At 56.6% G+C, this 19,492-nt stretch overlaps 1 protein-coding gene across 4 annotated transcripts in view; it reads right to left on the bottom strand.

The window, feature by feature from the left end:
* The window catches only part of ANKS1A (ankyrin repeat and sterile alpha motif domain containing 1A), a 167,162-nt gene that overhangs the window by 12,833 nt on the left and 134,837 nt on the right, over positions 1-19,492 (bottom strand). For 3 of the 4 annotated variants that reach the window (XM_068960834.1, XM_068960835.1, XM_068960836.1), the window contains exon 1: positions 10,058-10,261. In XM_068960834.1, the coding sequence (XP_068816935.1) occupies positions 10,058-10,261 (204 nt within the window). Of the gene's footprint in view, positions 1-10,057; positions 10,262-14,980; positions 15,048-19,492 lie in introns of those variants that run through there. The other variant, XM_068960833.1, reaches the window with a different exon arrangement.

Below are 19,492 nucleotides of genomic sequence, written 5' to 3'. Positions count from 1 at the left end.
TGCCTCTGAACTGTTGCGCTGGCTTTGTTCAGGCAGAACCTGTCTGCTCGCACTGGAACACACCCACTTTTCTCATGGAGCTTCTCTAAAGTTCTATCAGGCTTAGAAAATCCTTTCTGGGATTTTTAAACATTTCTTCCACGGTTTTTCCCTGAAACTTCACAGTTTCATTTTTTACAATCCAATCTTTAATCTACCTCAAATTTATTTTAACAAAAGGTTTAAGGGTCCACTTAATATTTTTTTTTCCAGGCAGCAGATTGTCTATTTCTTGAATGAGCTATCTTTTCTCTACCAATGTGAAATGACTTCTGATGTGTCCTAAATTCCTGTTTCTAGGATTTTTTCCGGACTTTTTATTCTGTTGGGGTGGGTATCATTTATGCCCGCGTTACAGAGAGAAGGTTAGTAAGCCGGGCCAGCTCATGCAGACCATTACCTGGTGGCTTCACCTGTGTGCCTAAGCTGCAGTGACTGCTGATGTGGGAGCCTCCCGAGAGCCTGTGCCTGGTGATAGAAATCTGGCCTCACAGAGGACAGGCCGTAAGCAAGACAGCTCTGAAGCCGGACTGCTCTGCTCAGGCTGCAGGGCACACCCCTCTGCTGGGACCCTAGAGATCCCTGGGCCTGCAGAGAGTCCCCTGGGTCCTGGCACCACTCCACATCTGACCAGCTCCCAAGTCAGCCCTGAATCCAACAGTTACCACGCCGAGTTCCTGTCGTCACTCTGGGCCCAAGTCTAGGGTGTGCTGGCGGGGAAAAGTGGTGGGGGAGAGGGGGGCGGGCTTTCTGCATGACGATGAAGGCCCCTCAGCGAGGACCTGAGAGTGAGCCTCTGAGCAGGCGGCACTGCAGCGACGCTCTGAAAACCCACTGCAACCCTGACGTTCCCTCAGAAGCCTTCACAAATGTTTAGGGTACCGCTAATACTGAACTGAAGCCTGACCACCAGGAAACCAGATCCAACTGGAGACAAGGCCGTCATGAGCCAGACCTCCAGGCAAGAGAATGGGGGCGGATGCAGCTTTGAGGAGAAAGAGGCAGATGTCCCAAAGGACGTGACGGAAAGTCAGAGCAAGCAGCTGCCGGAGCACGCCCTGGGCACAGCGCAGGGTCCTGAGTTCCTAAACCTGCCATGTCTACATTCTGGGGGATTAGTTTGTGTGGTGGCTATCAGGCCCCCAAATCCTCGAAGACAGGAAACATTCTGGAAGTTACTCCACTCTCCTGGCTGAGGAAGAAATCTTTTCACAAGGAGGTTTATGGGGAAAGGGGACCTCCTACTTTGTTCACCTGCCACACTAATGCTGACCAAGAGCTGATTATATGCCAGTCCGCGTTCCAAGTTCCCAGTGAGCAAACAGTTAGGGAGCTAACTGAGCAGAACGGCTCATTGGCCTAATAAGCATTTCAGTGAACAGAGATTTCCTGAGATTTTAATAGTTTCCAAGTCTAAGTGAAATCTGAAGCAGAACTGCTGACGCTTGGCTTGGTTGGGTTCCGTCCCTAAGGGAGAGGGGACAGGCGGGAGCAATGTCCCGTTGCCTCCTCCTGGAGAGGCGTGTGCATGCAGTGTGCCAGCTTGTGGAAAGGCAGGCTGGGAGATGGCACACCTGGGCTCTGCCCACCTTGCCCCACACCACGGCCAGTGTCAGCCCTGGCAGGACTTGACCTCTGCTCCAACAAAGGCCTGTGAGCTCTGACGGGAGAGGGCCCGCTGGGCAGAGCTGCACTAGACTGGATTCCTCGGGAGGGGTTTTGTCCCTCAGCAGTGGTTCCAGACTCTTCACTTGGCCCACCCCCTCCAGCCTAATTTCCATATTCTGTATGGCTTCTCTCTCTTCTCAGACAATCATTCAGCCATTTCTCCTGCCGGGAGTCATTAAAAAAAAAAACAAACAGAAACCAAAGGCTGAAACCTCCTCTCTTGGGGGAGAAAGAATGAGACCGAGCTACTGTCCCCAGCTTGACTGGGCCTCCGGAGAAAGCCTGGCAATGCTGCTTCTCCCCCTGCCCGCCCCGCCCCAGTCTTTCTTGGGCCTCAGGGACAGGGGCGGTGGGAAGAGCTGTTCCAGAAGGGTAAGTGTGCTGGGGTGAGGGGTGGGGGGCTCCCTCGATGCACACAGAATGCAAATGAAGACCTCAGGAGCAGATTTCTCAAATTAGGGGAGGGGAGGATGGGAGGATGAGGGAGGAGCCAGCTGAGTGTGCTGAGCGGCTGACAGTCACCACACCCCTGGCTGTACTGATCTGTGGGGCCTGCCTGAGCTGCTAAGAAGGCTCCTTAACACCTGAGCAGTTAGGTCAGCGACCACGGGGCCCCCGGCCTCCTCCAGAGCCGCTGGGCACCAAGGGGGTAGCTAAGCGCTTCCTTGGGTCCTGGCTGGTTCAATGTGATACTTATGCTTTCTCTGCCTTCCAGGACTTTGTAGATTTCCACTGGGCCCTGCTTCAATCTCTCCCTCGTATTAAAGGAGAAAAAAATTTTTTTCTAAGTAGAAAAGTTGTAAGTTTATTTTTGAAAATTCTGAAAATAAAAAAGGATAAAGAAACATGTAAAAGCCCCTTATAAATCCATTGCCTCTGGTTGGGGTGGGGGACCAAGCTTACCATTTGGGTGAAGTCTTCTCAGTGACAATATTCTGGCAAAATTGGGATGGTGGTCTATGTATTATTTACTTAACCTGCCTTCTCACATGCTGACACGCTTGCACACTGAACTGTCTGCCATGGACCCCCAAGGACTGCGTCCTCTCCAGGGCACCCCCCGTAATGCCGCCGCCGCCAGACACCTTGCCCCCGCTCCCACACAGTGTTCCGCGGTCCTCAGGCGCATTACCGGCCACAGCAGCAGGGCTGCGGGGGGGGGCACAGTCATCTGGGTGCGGGGCGCTGAGCACGGACAGGACAGGACCCTGGTCTGAGCCAGGACCACCTTCCCAGGCTGAGTGGCCACAGGCACACGGTGGTGGGTGGGCTGGGAGGGAGAGCGAGGAGAGCACACGTCTTCCCCAAATCACAGCCCCAGACCCAGAGAGCTCGGGGAGTGAGGGGCTGGCCCAGGGAGAGTGGGGAGGACCACTGGGAGAAGGAAGAGGAAGCGAAGAGGGGCAGGGCTCTGCTGCTCACCTCTGTGGCCTACAAGCCTGAATAAAGATGGAAAACAGAAGCCATGCTCCTGAAGCATCATGTGGCCACTCATCCAGGGGTCGAGGCTTCCTGTGCTCTACCCACTGGGCAAGGCAGCTGTGGTATAAGAGTAAGACCTGGGTTCCGGCTTCCCTGGTGGTCCAAGTAGCTGGGAATCCACTGCACAGCGCACTCCCTGGTCCAGGAATGAAGATCTCACATGCCGCAGACAAACTAAACCTGTGTGCCACGACTCCTGAGCCCACACGCCCTAGAGCCCAAGCTCCACAGGAGAAGCCACTGCAACGAGAGGCCTGCTCACCCAAACTTGAGAGGAGCTCCCCTCACTGCTACTAGAAAAAGCCCGCACGGAGCAACATGACCCAGTGCAGCCGAAGAAGAACTGGGTTCAAATCCCTCACAACGTCAGAACTTTATAAACAGGAACAAAGCCACCAGCCTGTGCAGGCTAAGGAATGAATTCCTGGCGCTGAGCGCTGACCTGCTGGCAGGAACCAGCACTCCGCAGCTCTTCCTGTGTGCGCCTGTTTGTTGCTGCCTGGCCTCACCGACCCCTGCCTCCCTGGGGCATGGTCATAGGACTTCTCAGACTGACGCCGTTCCCAGCTCATGGGTGCCCTACAAAAAGCTCGCCATCCTTGGCAGCAGGAGCAGCTCAGCCTTGACCCCCATCCCACCCTGCCCAGGCCTGTCCTCAGCTAGAGAGACAGAACACCAAGGGTAACCGGGAGCAACTAGTTCTAAGATGAGGACGAACCGCAAAAGCTACCAGCTCCTAGATCCAGAGGCCGTCTCCCCCGTCAGTCTCCAGGGAGGGCTGTCAGGGATGGCTCTCCTCCCCGGTGGAGGGAAGCCACACCCCTGATGGCCCTGTTCTCCCAGGAAGGCCCCCAGGGCCCCCCTTCTCTCTGTTCCAGGCACAGTCTCCTCCTGCCCATCTACTGCCCATCACCCCTGAATGTCTGCCTTGCCGAGGCCTTATCTGATGTCAAGATGCCATAGTCACTTCAAGCCACCAGTGCAGGCCCAGGTCAGTGAGAGTCAAGGGGCCTGGATCCAAGATCACCCAAAGCAGGCTTCACCACCTTCCCACCTCACATTCTCACACTCGTCCATGGCCAGTCTCAGCGGCTGCTCTGGGTGACCACAGCTAACACTGTGCCGTCTTCAGAGCTTACGTGCAGAAGGAAGCAGTGAAATGAGATCCTGTGGGACAGGAATGGGGAGGGGGTACAGAGTAACCTGCCTGAAATCATGCAGGGGACCTGGAGGAAACCCAGGTCTCCTGACTCCCAGCTGCTTCTCAGGGCAGGTGATTAGGCCCCATGTTTTCTCCTAAGCTTTTCCCTGTCCAATTTCCTCAACTGTGACCTCAGCCAGCTGCCAGAGGCCCTGGAGCTTCCCTGAGGGTGGAGGTCCCCAGGGCCTGAGCCCCATCAGCTTCTACCCCAGCCTCTTGTAGACCGGCCCTGACAAAGTGCGGACGGAATGGTCTGCTGGCCCAGACGGCGCCTTGCACTGGCCGAGCCTGCTGGCTCCACCTGTGGTCCAGTCACAGCATCTGCCTGGGAGAGGGGGCTGTAGGGCACCAGAGTGCGAGGCGAGGGAATTGCTCTGGGCCCAGGAGACCTGGCTTCTGCTTGAGGAGCAGCCTTGAGCAAGTGACACCCCCGGGGTCCTGGGTGTGCTGTCCACGGAACCTGGGAGTTGAGACGGGCCTCAGGGACACCTGAGTCATAGCTGATGTCTGCCAGGGACACATGGGCCCTACTGCTCTGCCCGCTGCACTCCTGCACATGCACCCTGGGGGGTCGACTAACCGAACACAGAGACGTGCTGAGATGCCAGACACAGCCCCCAGTGGCTGCTCACCCGAAGAGCCCAGACCCGGAAGCTACAGGACAGGATGTGTTCACCACTCCAACTCCATCCTAAGTGCACTTAGTTAAATTAACACACATGAAAACGGCTCTCAGACTCCACTATGAAGGGGACCGGGAGCAAGCCAGCGCCGCACGGGGGCACGCGGAGCTGGATGCTAAGTAACTCCAGTTGCTGGCCCTCTGGGTAACTCCGGGGAAGCAAGAGAGCGCACGTGCTGGGAAGGGGCCCAAAGGGAGCCTGGCTCTGGTCTCAAGGCTCAAGGGCTCTGCAGAGACAAGGAAGCAGCAGCCCCTGGGATACCGAGGAGCTAAGTTCTTAAGTGACCACAGAACTGAGTTAGCACAGGAGGCAGGATCCGCGCTTGTCTAAGAATATTCCTTCCAAAGGAGTACGCTCCAGGAGTTGGTGATGGACAGGGAGGCCTGGCGTGCTGCAGTCCATGGCGTTGCAAAGAGTTGGACAGGACTGAGCGACTGAACTGAACTGAACGGATTCCTTCCAAAGCCTTAGGTCCACATCCGTCCAATGATCCAGGTGAGGAAACTCTCCCTCTCGGGCCCTGCTACACACAGGGGCACAGAAACGCCCCTGCCCCAGAGCTGTCAGCTCCCCGAGCGCTGGCTGGAGAGACGGCGAGGCGGGAAGGCAGCCTGACAGCAGGGCAGGGAGAGGCCAAGGCAGAGACGTCAGAGGGGGATGAAGAGCTGTGGGGGGAGCCTGGGCGGGAACCCAAGGGCACAGCCTGGCTTCTGGGGTGAACAGTGAGGCTGATCTGGGGGTACAGCAAGAAGGGGGGCTCGAGGGTCTGGGAACCTGGCTGGGAAGCTTCACAGAAGCCAGTACAGAAGGAGCCCCTGGCCAAGTTCGTGCCTTGAGCGCTCACAGGCGCTGGTCCTGCTCACCTGCCATCTCTCCCCTACATGTGGGACCAGCTGGTCCATCAGGAAAACATGGGCAGGGGGGAGAAATAAACCAACGGGAGGCGCACGAGGCCATCTCAGCACTGCCCCGGAGAGGCACAGGCCTGCCGCTCAGCCTCCGTTTCCAGCCCAGCCTGAGCTGCTGCCGACTCCTTCCCATTCTCCGCTTGTCCAAACTCCCAGCCTCGAGCACCTGCCACATGCCTGCTCCCCACTCCACCATGCTGTCCAGCACCCTTGACTCCCTGGTGCCCTGCCTGGCGAAGGCACAACCACAGGATCCCTCCCCCTATACCCAGAGCTCAGAGATCGTGGGGGCCCCCCAGAGAGTGGCTTTTGAGGCCCCTCAACATCAGGCTCAGCCCCCCTCGCTGCCCTCTCTAGGTCCTGCCCATCTCTGCCCTCGAGCTGGCCTCGAGCTCACCACAGACAGTGGGGGCCTCTCCCAAGAGTCTTTCCAGCTCCTGCAGCCTCTACAGAACCCCCAGGATGGCACGGGGAATGTAGGGGTTCAAAGTCAGATAGCTCTGGGCAAGTGTCCCGGCTCTGCCACTTCCTGGCAGTGCCTCCACCCTCTGGGCCCAGGGCCCTGTTTGCAACTTGATGGGTACACGCCTCAGGGCTGGGCGCCAGCTTGGTGCCCGGCAGGCGGTGAACCCTGGGTGAGAGAGGCACCTCCTCCGCACCCAGCACTTAGCACTCGCCGCTGTTACCAGTGCTGTGTGTGCGCGTTCTCCCAGCTAGACTGTCAAATTTGTTAGGATGCCCACAGTATCTGCTTATCTGATTTCAGAGCCATTCCTTGTAGGAAACGCAGAAAATCTATTTCACTCTCAAAAAGGAAACAAAGCCATAATCCTCCTGAGACAACGAACAGTAGAATACATTTTTGGCTTACTCCCTGCACTTCGAGATGCTTCCTATTTTGAAAATTAATATCATGTTGCACACGGATTTTTGTGTCTCAGTTTCTTCACTCAGCACTCCAAGGTGAATGTTTCTGCACGTCAGACAGTCCTGAGAACCTTTCTAAAAATCTACCCGACCCCAGCGTGGGGAGCGCTGCTGCTGACTCCACGACACTCCAGTGAGAGGATGCCAGGCCGAGTCCCAGATACTGGACCTGCATCAGCCCGCTTGAGCTGCACACTCGCCAACCACCAATTACCTTCTTTCTGTGCTGATTAAATGCATTTCCTCTCTTCTCCTGAAAAAGCCCATTTCCTGAGGACAAGATTTGTGGTGAAGCAAATGGGACTGGCTACGATGCTCGAGCCAGCGTGGTGGGCGGGCCAGCAGGCGTGTGAGCCGGGAAGGGCAGCCCCTGCCCCCTGCGGGCGAGACAGTAGGAATCAAGTTCAAACTGCAGCACTCACTCGTCCGGCTCAGGCCTCACATCACAGAAGAGCCAAGAAAAAGAGGGTGTTGAGCTTACTAGACAGGATCCAGGAGGCCGTGACAGAGATCTTCCATTTTCTCATAGCCTAAGTGTGCTCTGCGTGGCCCCCAAAAGTAGACCTGGACCCGGGGACAGAAGCCACAAGGAAACAGATTTGGCTCAATATAAAGAATGGTCTAAACCTGCCTGAGCGATGTAGAGCATAAAGGGGCTGTGTCTTTGCAAGGGGGAGGGCCCGTCCCTGGGAACAGGGCAGAGCTCATCTGGAAGGACCTCGGGCACAGAGGGGACGATGAGACCACGCGGTGTTAAGGTCCCCTCTACCCTGGGAGGGAGCCGAGTGACTCTCGCAAATGCCCTAGACTCCTCCCACAACTCAGAGGACCCCGTCACAGGGAGATTCCATAGCAGCCCTCGGTCTCAGACGTTCCTACTACATTTAGAGCCTGGCTGGCTTCCTGGCAGCCACTTGTGCGTCTTGTAGAAAAGTCTCCAGGGCATTTCACAATGAAGGGAAACATTTACAACCTACTGAAAACCAAACCACACGGGGATAATGCCACCACCTAACGCAGTATAAGTTATACCATATGTAACGAGGGAATGTTGCTAAACAAAACACTCCCTTCTTACGTGTTCTCATCCTCTCTTTTCTGGTTATGAAAACTTAATTAGCCTTGCAGCCCATCTGGCAACTTACATGTAATCACCCAGGATGCTGCGCACAGCCACTCAGGCCGCTGAAGGCCTGAGAAGCGACACACTAGACTGAGGCACAATCAGCCTTCCTGCCTGCCAGCCGCCCCTCTGGAACTGAGAGGACAGAGAGGAACGGCTCACACCCAGGGCAGCAGGAGGGGCCTGGAAGGCCCTGGAAGAACTGAGCTGCGGGCCTCCCTCAATGATCCCCTTCCCAAACAGAACAGGCGCGTTCTGACAGAGGCCCCGCATCATGCATGGATGCCTGGCCCAGGGCCAGACTTCTTCCCCAGGTGCCCGCCCAGCTACTTTCTGGTTGGAACCCAAGGCGGGGCAGAGAAGCAGTTTTAAAGGAGTTTTTATACTCAAGGAATGGGAATCTTAGCCTTTCCAGACCAGCAGGAGGAGGGGTGAGAAGTCAGGAGCTCAGCGTCTAAGATCCCCCAGCGCAGGGAGGGGACACTCACGGCCACCCTCCCTCGCCCACCTGACGGCCAGTCTGAAGAAGGGCCCTGCTCAGAAGCGGAGCATCGAGGGCCCAGTGCCCTCACTCACTGGCTGAACACTCACCTCCGTTTTGGGTTTGCTGGCCTTCCCCAAGGAACCTGGTAAGTCAGGGATTAGGTTATAAGAACCATAAATATACTCAGTTCAAGTTAAAAAAAAAAAAAAAAGCTATTTAAAACCTAGTATTTTTAAAAGCTGAAAAATAACTGGCCTCAAGTTGGCTTGGGAAGGTGGCTTGCAGCAGCCTTCGCTGTCTGCCCTGGGACACAGACAGCCTGGTGGGGTGAGCTGTCCCAGTCAGGGTCCCCCGTAGTGCCTTGGGCCAGCTCCCTGGGTGGCCCACTACTTGCGAGGTGCCCAATGCCACCCTGACAGTGAGAGCCCCACAGAGACCCATGCTGGACAGGAAAGGGCAGGGGGAGCCCTGCGTCCACTGACCACCACCCTCAATCACGGTGGCTGAGGGGGCTGCGTGGTCAGGGATCTGCTTCAGGGAGCGAAGGCACCTCAGTGTCCACTCGGGACTGCACCCTGGAAATCGTGAGAGGTGGGACAGGCCCACCAGGAAGAAAGGAACCTCAAACCAGCTCCCAACACAGCGCGGGCAAGAAGGCGACTTCAAGCATCCAAAAGGCACCACTCCCATTCCCCTCAGCCACCAGTAAGAAACAGGCCGTGTGCGTGGCAGTGAAGCAGGACCCTCGGACCCGGAGTGCCAGGCTCGTGTCCTACACCCCCAGTTCCCAAAGATGTGAGCGTGAGCAAGACACTCCACTGCTCTGGATCTGGAAAACGAAGACAGATGTGAGTGCACATCTCAGGGCTGCTGGGAGAGTCAGTGAGCGCCTCCCCGCACCCAGAATGCTAACAGGACACGTCAGCTCTGTCCCCACCACGGCGCTCGATGCGGAGGAGGGCTTCCCAAGGAGGGTCAGGCATGGGCACCCTGCCCGCAGCTGCTTCTTGGACCTCCACAGGGAGCCCAGGGTCCGGGGGGGCCCCTGCTCCACAGAGAGGACACTTGGGTTTTTCTTTCTGAGCTGTTGTGCTTTGCAAGAAGAGAGTGCAAAGTTACGCCTCAGTAAAGCAGCCAATCCTTCCCACCCCCACTCAGCCTCCTATCTGGGCCACCCATGAGGCCACCAGCCCACTACCAGGGCTTCCTGCCAGAAGCCTTCTGACTTCAGTGACCACAGGCTTGACAGTAAAGTTTTTGGGAACAAAGGGAGCTTCTGGTGTCTGGCTGGGATCTGAGACCGGGGATCTGAGAGGGAGACAGGAGTGGACCAAGGGATGTGTCAGGAACACTACTTCTCCGATGTGAACTTGCATAGAGTTCTCCCGACAGGGTGTGCCCAGAGCGGTGCTGACAATGCGGCGCCACCGCCGGGTCTCAGCCGCGCGGGCCCCTCTTCCTGGGACACAGGTCTACGTACAGTTTCCACCTCCAGCGGGGCCTGGGGTGCGGGAGCGGCCTCCCCCAGGGCTGGGCACTCACCAGGAAGCGGACATCATCAAAGCCGTTGAGAAGCAGCCTGCTCTCATACTGCTGCAGCCCCACGGCCTCCAGCCACTCCCCGACGCTCTGTTCCAGCGGCCGCGCACCTGACGAGAGAGGAATCGGCAGACGCTTGAAAAGGGAGAAACCATCGAGGCGGTAGCAGCGGCACTCGGAGGAAGACAGATGGCACCGCCACACCATCGTCATTACCACGGAGCAGCCACACTCGGGACCAGAGGCAGGCAAGCGCGGGCCCGCGGCCCCTCCTCCGTGGGTAGCACAAGGGCACCGGGCAGCCGCCGCCCACTCCCACGCCCCCTGGGGTCCAGCTGCCCGGGGGCCAGGGGAGCCGAGCCCCCAAGCTCTCTGGGTCGGCGCTTGTCCGCCTGCACGCAGGAATTTCACAAAGTCCGTCCCCACGGGCCCCAGAAGGGGCGGGGGACCAGGGACCAGTCCCACGACCTTGCAGCCCAGGCCAGTCAGGGGCGAGCGCGCCTCTTCATGCAGCGGAGGGACACAGGCACAGCGAGGGCTCCGCGCCCGGCCCCGGGCAGTCAGTGCATGCAGCCCAAGCAGCAGGACCCCGGCCCGCGCAGAAAGGAGACTTTTACTTGTCTTCCCCCAGCAGTCCCGGAACAAGCAAACCATGGCCACCAGGCTTTCGTGCGCAGAGGCTCAGGGCGGCGCGGGCTGGGCAGGCGCATGGGCGAGGGCTGGGGGCCGGGACCCCACTACACTCCGGCCGCCGCCGGGGAGCGGGCCGTCTCCCGGGGCAGGTCGCTGTCCGCCGGGCTGCCTTCCCGGGCGGGGCTGGGCGGCGGGGGTTGGGCGTTCATCTTCCTCTTCCGACGGTGGCTGTCCCCGTGACTAGCCTGCTCGGGTGGAAAGCAGGCGGGCAGATCCAGTTCTCAGCTAAAGAAGACAAAACCCAGCTCAACACAACAGAGAAAGGCGGTCTTCTGTCATCGGAGTGGCTCGAGCCTATTTCCCGTTCGGCGCTGCTCTCTCTCTGGCCGAGTGATAAAAGCGGCAGCTGTCTTCCCAGCGTCTCCGGGGCTTGCCCCCCTCCTCTGAAGATGAACATGAAAGGGAGGACCTCATTCGCTCTGCTCCTCGGGGAGGACCGCCAGCCTGCCAGTGCAGGGAGGAAAAAAGTTCAGCGCTTCCTGGAGGACCTTGGACGCTCTGAGCTGATCACCTTAACCCCATCTACTTTTCCGGTTCTCATGGGCAAGAAGAGATGAAAGAAGGAAAAAGGAGGACCAACTACAAAACGTCACCTCCGGAGCAGTCTTGACACGGTGAAAGTCATTCTGGTGTTCCCAGCACTTTCTGCCCTGTGGGCAGGCCAAGTGGCTTGGTTAAGGTAGGAGACCCTGGTGACCCACTGTCCCAGGCTCCCCTCCTCTGTCCTCTGCAGAACAGATGGTGGTCAGGGTCTTGGCGGCCGGCCTCCCGATGCACACGGTAGCAGCTCTGCGAGATGCTGAGTCTGGGGGCGGCCTGGGCTCCCTGCCCCAGAGCGGGGCCGTCTGCTCTCGGAACCTCAGCAGCGGGCTTCTGTGTGCCTGTGAAATCAAGTGTCTCCCAGCCGCTGATTCATTCCTGCTCGTAATCCCCTGGCCAGGCAGCCGTAGTCCCGCCTGCTGCTGGTGGCTGTGCGCGCGTCCAGAACCGCAGCAGAATGCTTTGTCTAAAGGCTCCGGGCTCCACGCTGCCTGCTGTGGCTCCACAGTCCTTGCTCACTCTCGTAACGTCTGGCCCTCCCCCTCCTCCCCTCCCCTCCCCCCGCTTCCACGCTCAGGAAAATACATCAGGGATCGGACATCACGGCAGAAGCTGCTGCTGCTGCCACCAAGGGAGAAGGAGACAGCAGCCGCCAGCACGGGAGCAAAAGGACGGGTTCTCCAACAGACCCTCCAGTATCGGCTGCTGGCCAGTGTGCACATGTACAAAAGCCAGAGACGGCCGAACTTTACCTCCAGCTCCAGGGGCTGCAGACAGCTGATCAGGGAGAACAGAGAAGGAATGTCCTACAGTTTTGGCCGATAGTTTCTAGGACAGCCAGACGGGACAGAGGAGTGACACTCTCCTAAGGGCACAGCCTATAGGTGAAGTCACACCACCTCCCATCACTTCAGGAATGACCCTGCCTCTCTGCCAAGAAGATAAGCCACGAGGTATCACAAAAACAGGTGATACAATAAGGACAGGACAACAGAGTTCTCAGGTGAGTACACCCAACAACTTAGGAAGTGGCTTCTCTCCAGGCTGTGAGAACCCAGCAGAGAAGCGCCAGGCCCACAGCAGGCTGGCCAAAATCAGGGGAGGACACGGCCGGGGGCACCAAGGCCAAGTGGGAACTGGGACCAAACCTCCAGTCCAGCTGCGGAGACCCAAACCCAGGGACCACACGCCACCTCTAAACATGCTGGGAGACACCTGCCCCCCAGCAGGCTGGCCTGCTGCTCTCCCAGGACACAGGGTCCCCTGGAGCAGCCCACGTTCAACACCTACTCAACCACTGAAACGGCTGATGGCAGCAAAAGAAAGTCAAGCGTTTTCTTTCACTGGCTGGACAGCACAGGCTCTTGGTGAAAGCAGCAAGGCCCGCGCTCCCTGGATTCCTGACAGTGGGACGAGCTGGCAACAGGCCCGTCGGGGATACAGGTCACCAGCTCCAGTGCCAGCCACTCAGGGGCCCACGGCCCAAAATAAGAGTGAGATTCAAGCACCACCTTGGGGTCTCGGCTTTCAGGACTGTGAAACCAGTCACAGGGGGCAACACCCTGCTTAGCTAAGGGCTGCCTGCCTGTGAGTCTGCTCCTCCTCGTGGGACGGCGACCCCTGAGGCCAGGTCTCCTCGCCTAGATCCAGAAACCAAGGACGGTTTGAAATCTGACGCTGACCATTCAAAATAAACAAGAAATCTACTTGGGGCTTAGCCGAAGGCTGGTGCTCCCTGAGGTCCTGGGGAAAGTCCCCCGACACATCGGACCGAGGTTATGGGCCCCACTCCATCCTTCACAGTCCAGTCACCGCACGGACACTGCAGGCTGGGACTCTGCAGTGCGGGTGGACGCACCCTCTGCTCAAGTGGCCACCTTTGTGTACTCACCCTCAACTTTCCTAAGCTGGGGTCTGGAGAATGCTACTCAGTGCTACTAAAAACACTGTGTGTTGGGACCCAGAAACCTAGGGGGGTAGCTGGACCATCTCTCGCCATTCATGTGGGTTCATGGGGGCTGAGATTTGGAGGGTGGGGCCCACAGGGCAAGGAAAGGGCTCACTGTCACCAAGTCTAAGAAGAAGGACTCTTCCAAAAGAGTGTTTTCCAGAAGGGCTGTCACATCTCCTGATTCACCAAAGCCAAGAGGTAACAGCCTGCTTCTGCGCCAACCTCCCGAGCACACACAACTGATGTAAGCTCCTCAGATGCAGAGGGGCCCAGGGAAGCGGACAGCAGCCTCAACTGAACTGACTGCAGCCAACCCATCCCTGCTGCTCCTAGAGAACAGCTTTGAAAATGGCCACAGTGTCTGTCTCGGTCCTAAACATTATCCCCAATAAACACTTGTTCCTGGCAAAGCCTGCAAACCACAATTAAGCTCCCCAGACTGTATGTATTAAAGTGCCACGAAACAGAGCCACAAACTCTTAGCCAGAAGAGCCACGTGTGCAGACTGCCCGCATAATCCATCCCTGGTAAAGATGGACCCAACCCAATCGGGCCTTCTCTGCTAGAGCCCAGGGAAACAGGGCTGCTGAATGGAGGGTGGCTCGAGGAACCCGGTGCATTTCTCAATATGAGGAAGTAATTGTTTCATGGACAAAAACAAGCACCGCTTTACCTCAAGTATTTGTATGTATTACTTATCCTTAACAAATGAAAAGAGGTCAGTACGATTATCGAAATGTCGTAGATAGGAAACTGGGCTCAGAGGAAGTGAGCACCTCGCCCTGGACACACGTGCATCTAGAATCCAGCTTTGAGACAGGGCCGAGGCTCCCCACAAGGCCCGTGGCCTCAGCAGCAGCTTCCTCGCCGAGATGCACACTTCCCCGTCATCCACCGGACTTCCTGCCAGGGCCAGGGGCTCACACAGCAGTCTTGGAAACAGCCTCCCGACTGCACAAGGAAGTCGTCCTTAAGTGCAGAGGGCGCCTTCCCTGATGATTGGAAAAGGCCAGCTCCTCAGCTGCTGTCGGCCCAGGTGCCCTGGTGGCAAGAGGGCCTTCAGAGGCTTAAGGGGAGGGTGTGAGAGGTGCTCTGAGAGGCACCATAAGAATGTCACCTCACCTGAGCAAGCTGCATAACCATAATTCTACCACCAAGGAAAACAGCTCAGGTAGGGCCTCCCTAGAGCCTTTGTTTCAAAGGCAGGTAGAGCTCACCTGTAGGGCTTTGAAATGAAAAGAATACCCCAAGTAACAGTGCTCTGAAGTGAACATGACAAATAAATGGAAAAATGGAGAAACAGACACGAGGAGACAGCAGCAAATCCAGCCCTCCCAGGCGATCAGGTGAAGAGCCCTCGCCGGGGCAGCCACCGCCATGGGTCAGGAGGGCCTGAGCCACGCTCCCAGGGAGAGGTGGAGCCGCCCGGGAGGCCAGGGCCAACTCAAGGAGCACCCCCAGTGAGCCAGCCAGAGGAAGCCCACGCTCAGGAAAGAAACAGCGGCAGTCGATCCCTTCACAGACAGCCTAAGATGCCTCTGTCCACTCTCCCCTCCACTACGCAAAAGGAGTCATGGCTCCTAAAATCACAGCTGGGTGGGCGGTGTAGACGCGAGTGTGACGTGGTCTGGGCTGACCTCTCTCACCCCTGAACGTCTGTCCTCTGGGTCAGAGAAATGTCTGAGCCGGAAGGGAGCGAGAGGGCTGCGTCCCGTGGGGGAAATGGCTGCGTGGTACGGTACCTGAGATCCTCTGCTGTTCCTGAGAAAAGTCGATCCCTTCTCCAATAGAGCTCATGATCTTCTCAATCTGAGATGGAAGAGAAAGGAACAAGACAGGCTGTGAGGCTCAAGTCAGCGCTGCCAGCTCACCAGCAGCACGTGCAAGGGCAGGCCTCCAGGACTTTTCCAGATGATGCCAAGGTCCAGCACTGACCTGCAAGGTTTCAGAGCTCACACTCAGGTCAAGAAAGGCTCTTCTCTGGCCTCTGCCCCCGAGGGTCTGAAGATGTGCTCTGAAGGGAGTGCGTGGGTAACAATCCGGGCTCAGCTGCTGGAAACGCCCAAGAGCCTCCCTTCCGAGGCAATTTATACATCACTTCCCCCACCCTCCAGCCTTTCCAGACCCAGTGGAGACCGTGTGGAGGGTGTGAGAGCAGGCCAGGGCAGGCGCCCTCCACGGCTCCTGCTAGACTCTAAATTCCATGAGGACAGAGGTTGCACCAGCTCTGTTCCAGGCTGAACCCCGCGCACCTGGATCAGGGCCTGGCAATTCGTAAGCACCTTACAGATAATTGCTACTGCGTGACCACCAGCTCTGAGGTACGGGGACATTTTCCAGAGCTCAGACCAGCAGAGTCCTGGAATGGGCATGTAACCCTGAACGGAGGAGCTTTTGCTCCCTGGAGGTGGGCAGTCCTGCACACAGCTCTGCACTGGGGGGAGAAGAGGGCAGACACTTGTCCTTCCCCTGGACCACAGCACACAGACCTGGCCTCTGAGCAGCCAGATGTCTCCAGCATCGCCCCCACCCCCATGTGGACCACCTGTCCCAGCCATCTGGCTTTGGTCACCCGGAGCCAGATCCAAGGCCCCTGCTCCGGGAAACCTGGCCAGGGGCAGGACAAGGCGGGGCAGGAGGAGGAGCTGCCCCTCTGCCCAGCCCCTGCCCCCGCCCCCAGCGTAGTGGTGATAATGAGATCACTCACTGCTCTTTTTCTAAAGAAAGGAAAAAAAGACCTTCTGTACCAGGACGTGGATGCTTTTTCCTCTAAGTGCAAGTAAGGAGCCTTAGGTCTGACAGTCAGAAAAATAACAACTCTCCAGCCAGCCTCCAGCTGGCACACAAAGGGAGAGCATTTGAGCCTGGCTGAACAACACGGGATAAGCACCTCCTCTACCCAGCAGCCAGAGCGCAGGAAGGTCTTCTCCACCACAGAAACGCCTGCTGACTCAGGCAGGCACGCAGTCCCCTGACTGTAGATGCGCACACGAACTCCAGCCCCAGCTCTGCAAAAGCAGGGGAAACACTTCTCACCCGGGATGACCGGGGCAGCCCAGAGGCTGGCATGGGAAGCAGGTCTGCCGCGCCCCTCCAAGAGAAGCCCACGCCCCCCAGCCCACCCCAGAGCACCCCTTTCTCTGGCCCTGCCCGTTTCGTTTCGAGTGCATTTGGCTTAAGACCTGGCTCTAGATGCTCAATAAAAAGTTGGCTTGCTCCCCAACCCCCTTCTGTTGTCCACAGCGCTCTGATCTAGTAAAGTTTTAAAATGTATTTTTACTTATTTTCGTACAAGTAATAATTTGCATGATTCAAAATTCAAAAGATGCAAAAGGTTATTCAGAGAAAGGCCTCTTTCTGACCCCTGTCTCTGAGCTGCCTATAGTTCCTCTCCCTGGAGGCAACCAGTGTAACCAGCTTCTCAAGCATCTCTTAGGTTTATTTGCAAGTAAGCAATTATGTGACTGAACTCCACACCACCCCCCAACTCTGACAGAGCTGTTCCAAGTGTGCTGCTCTAGATCTCGGATTTTCCACTTAATAACACATTCTGGAATTCTCGCCACAGTTCAAAAAGAACACTTTTTTCGTTTTTTAGACGGACGCGGTATAGTCAGCCAGTGTTCACCAGTCTTCGGAGAGGAGGCATGCATGTGGCGTTCCCAATTGTCTCTCTAAACAGTGCTACAATGAATACAGCTCCACATACACCTTTGAACCCAAGTACGTCTGTAAGGTGATTCCTAGTTATTTCCTGAGAGTTCTTCCAGACACAGAATCTGGAGTTAGCAGCAGGGAGCTCACAGGTCATACAATCCCAGCTCCCACACCACTTTAGTCTAATGGGACTAAAGACCTCCCAGGGAGGGGGCCCTGGCTAACTCTCCCAGTCAGTTCGCCCCATTTGCAGAAAGCACCAAGTTATAGAACATTTACCTTTCTACAGATTTAAACTTTTTCCCCTGATGTCACCTGCTCTTCCATAGAAAACGCTTTGGGATATGTGGAGACAGCTCTTGCCTTCCAGATAAACTGCTCTCCAATTCCCAGGCCACAAGGCCCAACCTGGCGTCTGATGACACACCGGTCATTACAGTGCAGAAGCCTGACACCTGAGCAAAGAGCAGGCACTCAACAGAGATCTGCTGAGGTGCCTTCTGTTTCCTTTTCTGCATTTATAGGAGAAAAGTAGGCTGCTAAGGTGAGGAAATGTCCTTACATGGGGTGTTGGGTCCTTATCTCTGGAATGGGCCTACCAACCGGGATGCCTGAGGGGGTAAATGTGGGAGAACCACCACAGGAAACACCAGGAGGGATGGAATCCAGAGTGTTCTATCTGCCCTTCTACCCACCAGGCCTGGCTCATGGTGAGAGGGGCAACTGACTGATGAAAAAGCCCAGTGTCCACTTAGTTAATGCCAACAATGAAAAGCTACGTTCCCAAGGCCACACAGTCAGGGTGGGAAAAGCTCAAGTGGAAGGTGACTCCAAGGTGTCTTTTTAAATAAAGTCGTCTCCTACATTATATATTTCATGATTATCATATGATTAATCACCTAACACCAAAGCCCCCACTGGCCTGTAGAGTCAGTGTCTCCTGGTTGCCCAGTTCATGACATTCTGCCAAAGGCCCTTTTGAAGTCAGGGAGAGCAGAGCTGGACACCTCTCTGCTCCACTTCCTCCTACAGGCCCCAGGGGTCACCCTCAGGACAACTGCAAGCGGCCAGGAAGAGTCCAGCCTCCCCAGCGGCTGAGCGCTTTGGTCTGCAGCAGGTGCACAGGGCATTCTCAGAGCCGTGCCATCCAACCTAGAAAGTGTGCTTTGTTTTCTGTGAACTGCGGCAGCTGAGGCCAGCTGCAAAGATTCTAGTTTACAGAGGATCTGAGGGTTCTCCCAACAACCTGAAGCCCAGGAGCCCTTCCAGCCTTGGCGAGAGTGCAGGGTGAGGAGGGAAGTGGCCGTGATGTACATGCAGGCAGAGACTGGCACAGCCCTGCCCAGGCCCTCAGCCCGGGCTGTGGAGGCTGGAGGAGCTGGACCTCATCACCTCTCCCTGCCACAGCCCTGGGGCCCCAGGACCAGCAAAGGGGGAATGTGGTCATTTCTGGACAGAGGAGCAGCCACAGAAGGCAGATACCGCTCTGATCCTCGCACTTTGGGTAGTTTAACTATTTAGGCTTAAGTTAAGAAACAATCTGATTAGGCTGTTTTCCTAGAAACATTCTGCATCTCGGGGGAATGTCGGGGGAAGAGGCTGGCAGAATAGAACGGAACAGTTCAACATTCTCTGGTTTTTTATTGCTTAAGATCTGTGACATTTTTGGAGAGAGGTGGGAAATGGCCACGCTTTAATAGTGCACTTCATGTCAACTCTATAAAGAGCTTGTATTTGTGTTTAGTAAAGCCTGAAAGTTATCACCATAATGGACTCATCTATTCTATAAAATGCTTGCAAATATTCCATTTTCAGCAAGTATTCAGGCTTTCTTTTTTTCCTCCTACCTGGGCTGTATAAAATATGTTCCCTGTATGGCTGAAAACAACCAAAACCACACACTAGGGACCTGCTGCCAAGGCCCTCTCCCATCTGCTGGTTCAGAACACAGGACCCCGGTGCCCACACGCTGGCAGCAGGAAGAGACACTCTATATAATATACAGACAGGCTCCCTCTCCCGTCACCATCACCTGGATGCCAGGAGCAACTCAGATCATGCCAGGCTTTTCCGTGGACACTGGGAGTGAGGGGAGGGAGAAGACAGCGCCTGGGGGAAAAGTACTTCCTGGGCTTTGCTGGGTCTTCTATGCCCCAGAGGTGAGTTGGGTACAGGCAGTCCAAGGAGGACCACAGCCTTGGGACAGCGAGGCTCCCTCCTAGGAGGTGGCACAGGTGAGAAGCAAGGGCGATGGGCATGGGCTCCATGTGCAAAAACATCAGGAGACCAGGAATCAGTCTGGTCCTAAGATGAGCCTCACCGAGAGCAGGAAGGCAAAGGGATCGCCTTTCTTCTACCTCTTGGGGCAAGCAGGAACATGAGGGGAGGTGTTTCTGGAACTGAATTTGGCTCCTAAAGTCAGACACGTCCCCCCAACCCCCACCCCCGTCTATTGCCCAGTGAGCTGTCAGCTCCCGAGGACCCTCTCACGAGTGACAGCTCCTGAGGGCCCTCCTGTGAGATGGAAAACACACAGTCCCGCTGGGCCTGTACCACCAGGACTGGGGACGCCGTCTCTCTCTTTTGCTGCCCCGGAG

Source organism: Capricornis sumatraensis, chromosome 22 (genome assembly GCF_032405125.1).
Source record: "Capricornis sumatraensis isolate serow.1 chromosome 22, serow.2, whole genome shotgun sequence".
NCBI classification, from domain to species: Eukaryota; Metazoa; Chordata; class Mammalia; order Artiodactyla; family Bovidae; genus Capricornis; species Capricornis sumatraensis.
Note: the sequence above shows the minus strand (reverse complement) of the source record. Positions and strands in the feature narration are given on the sequence as shown.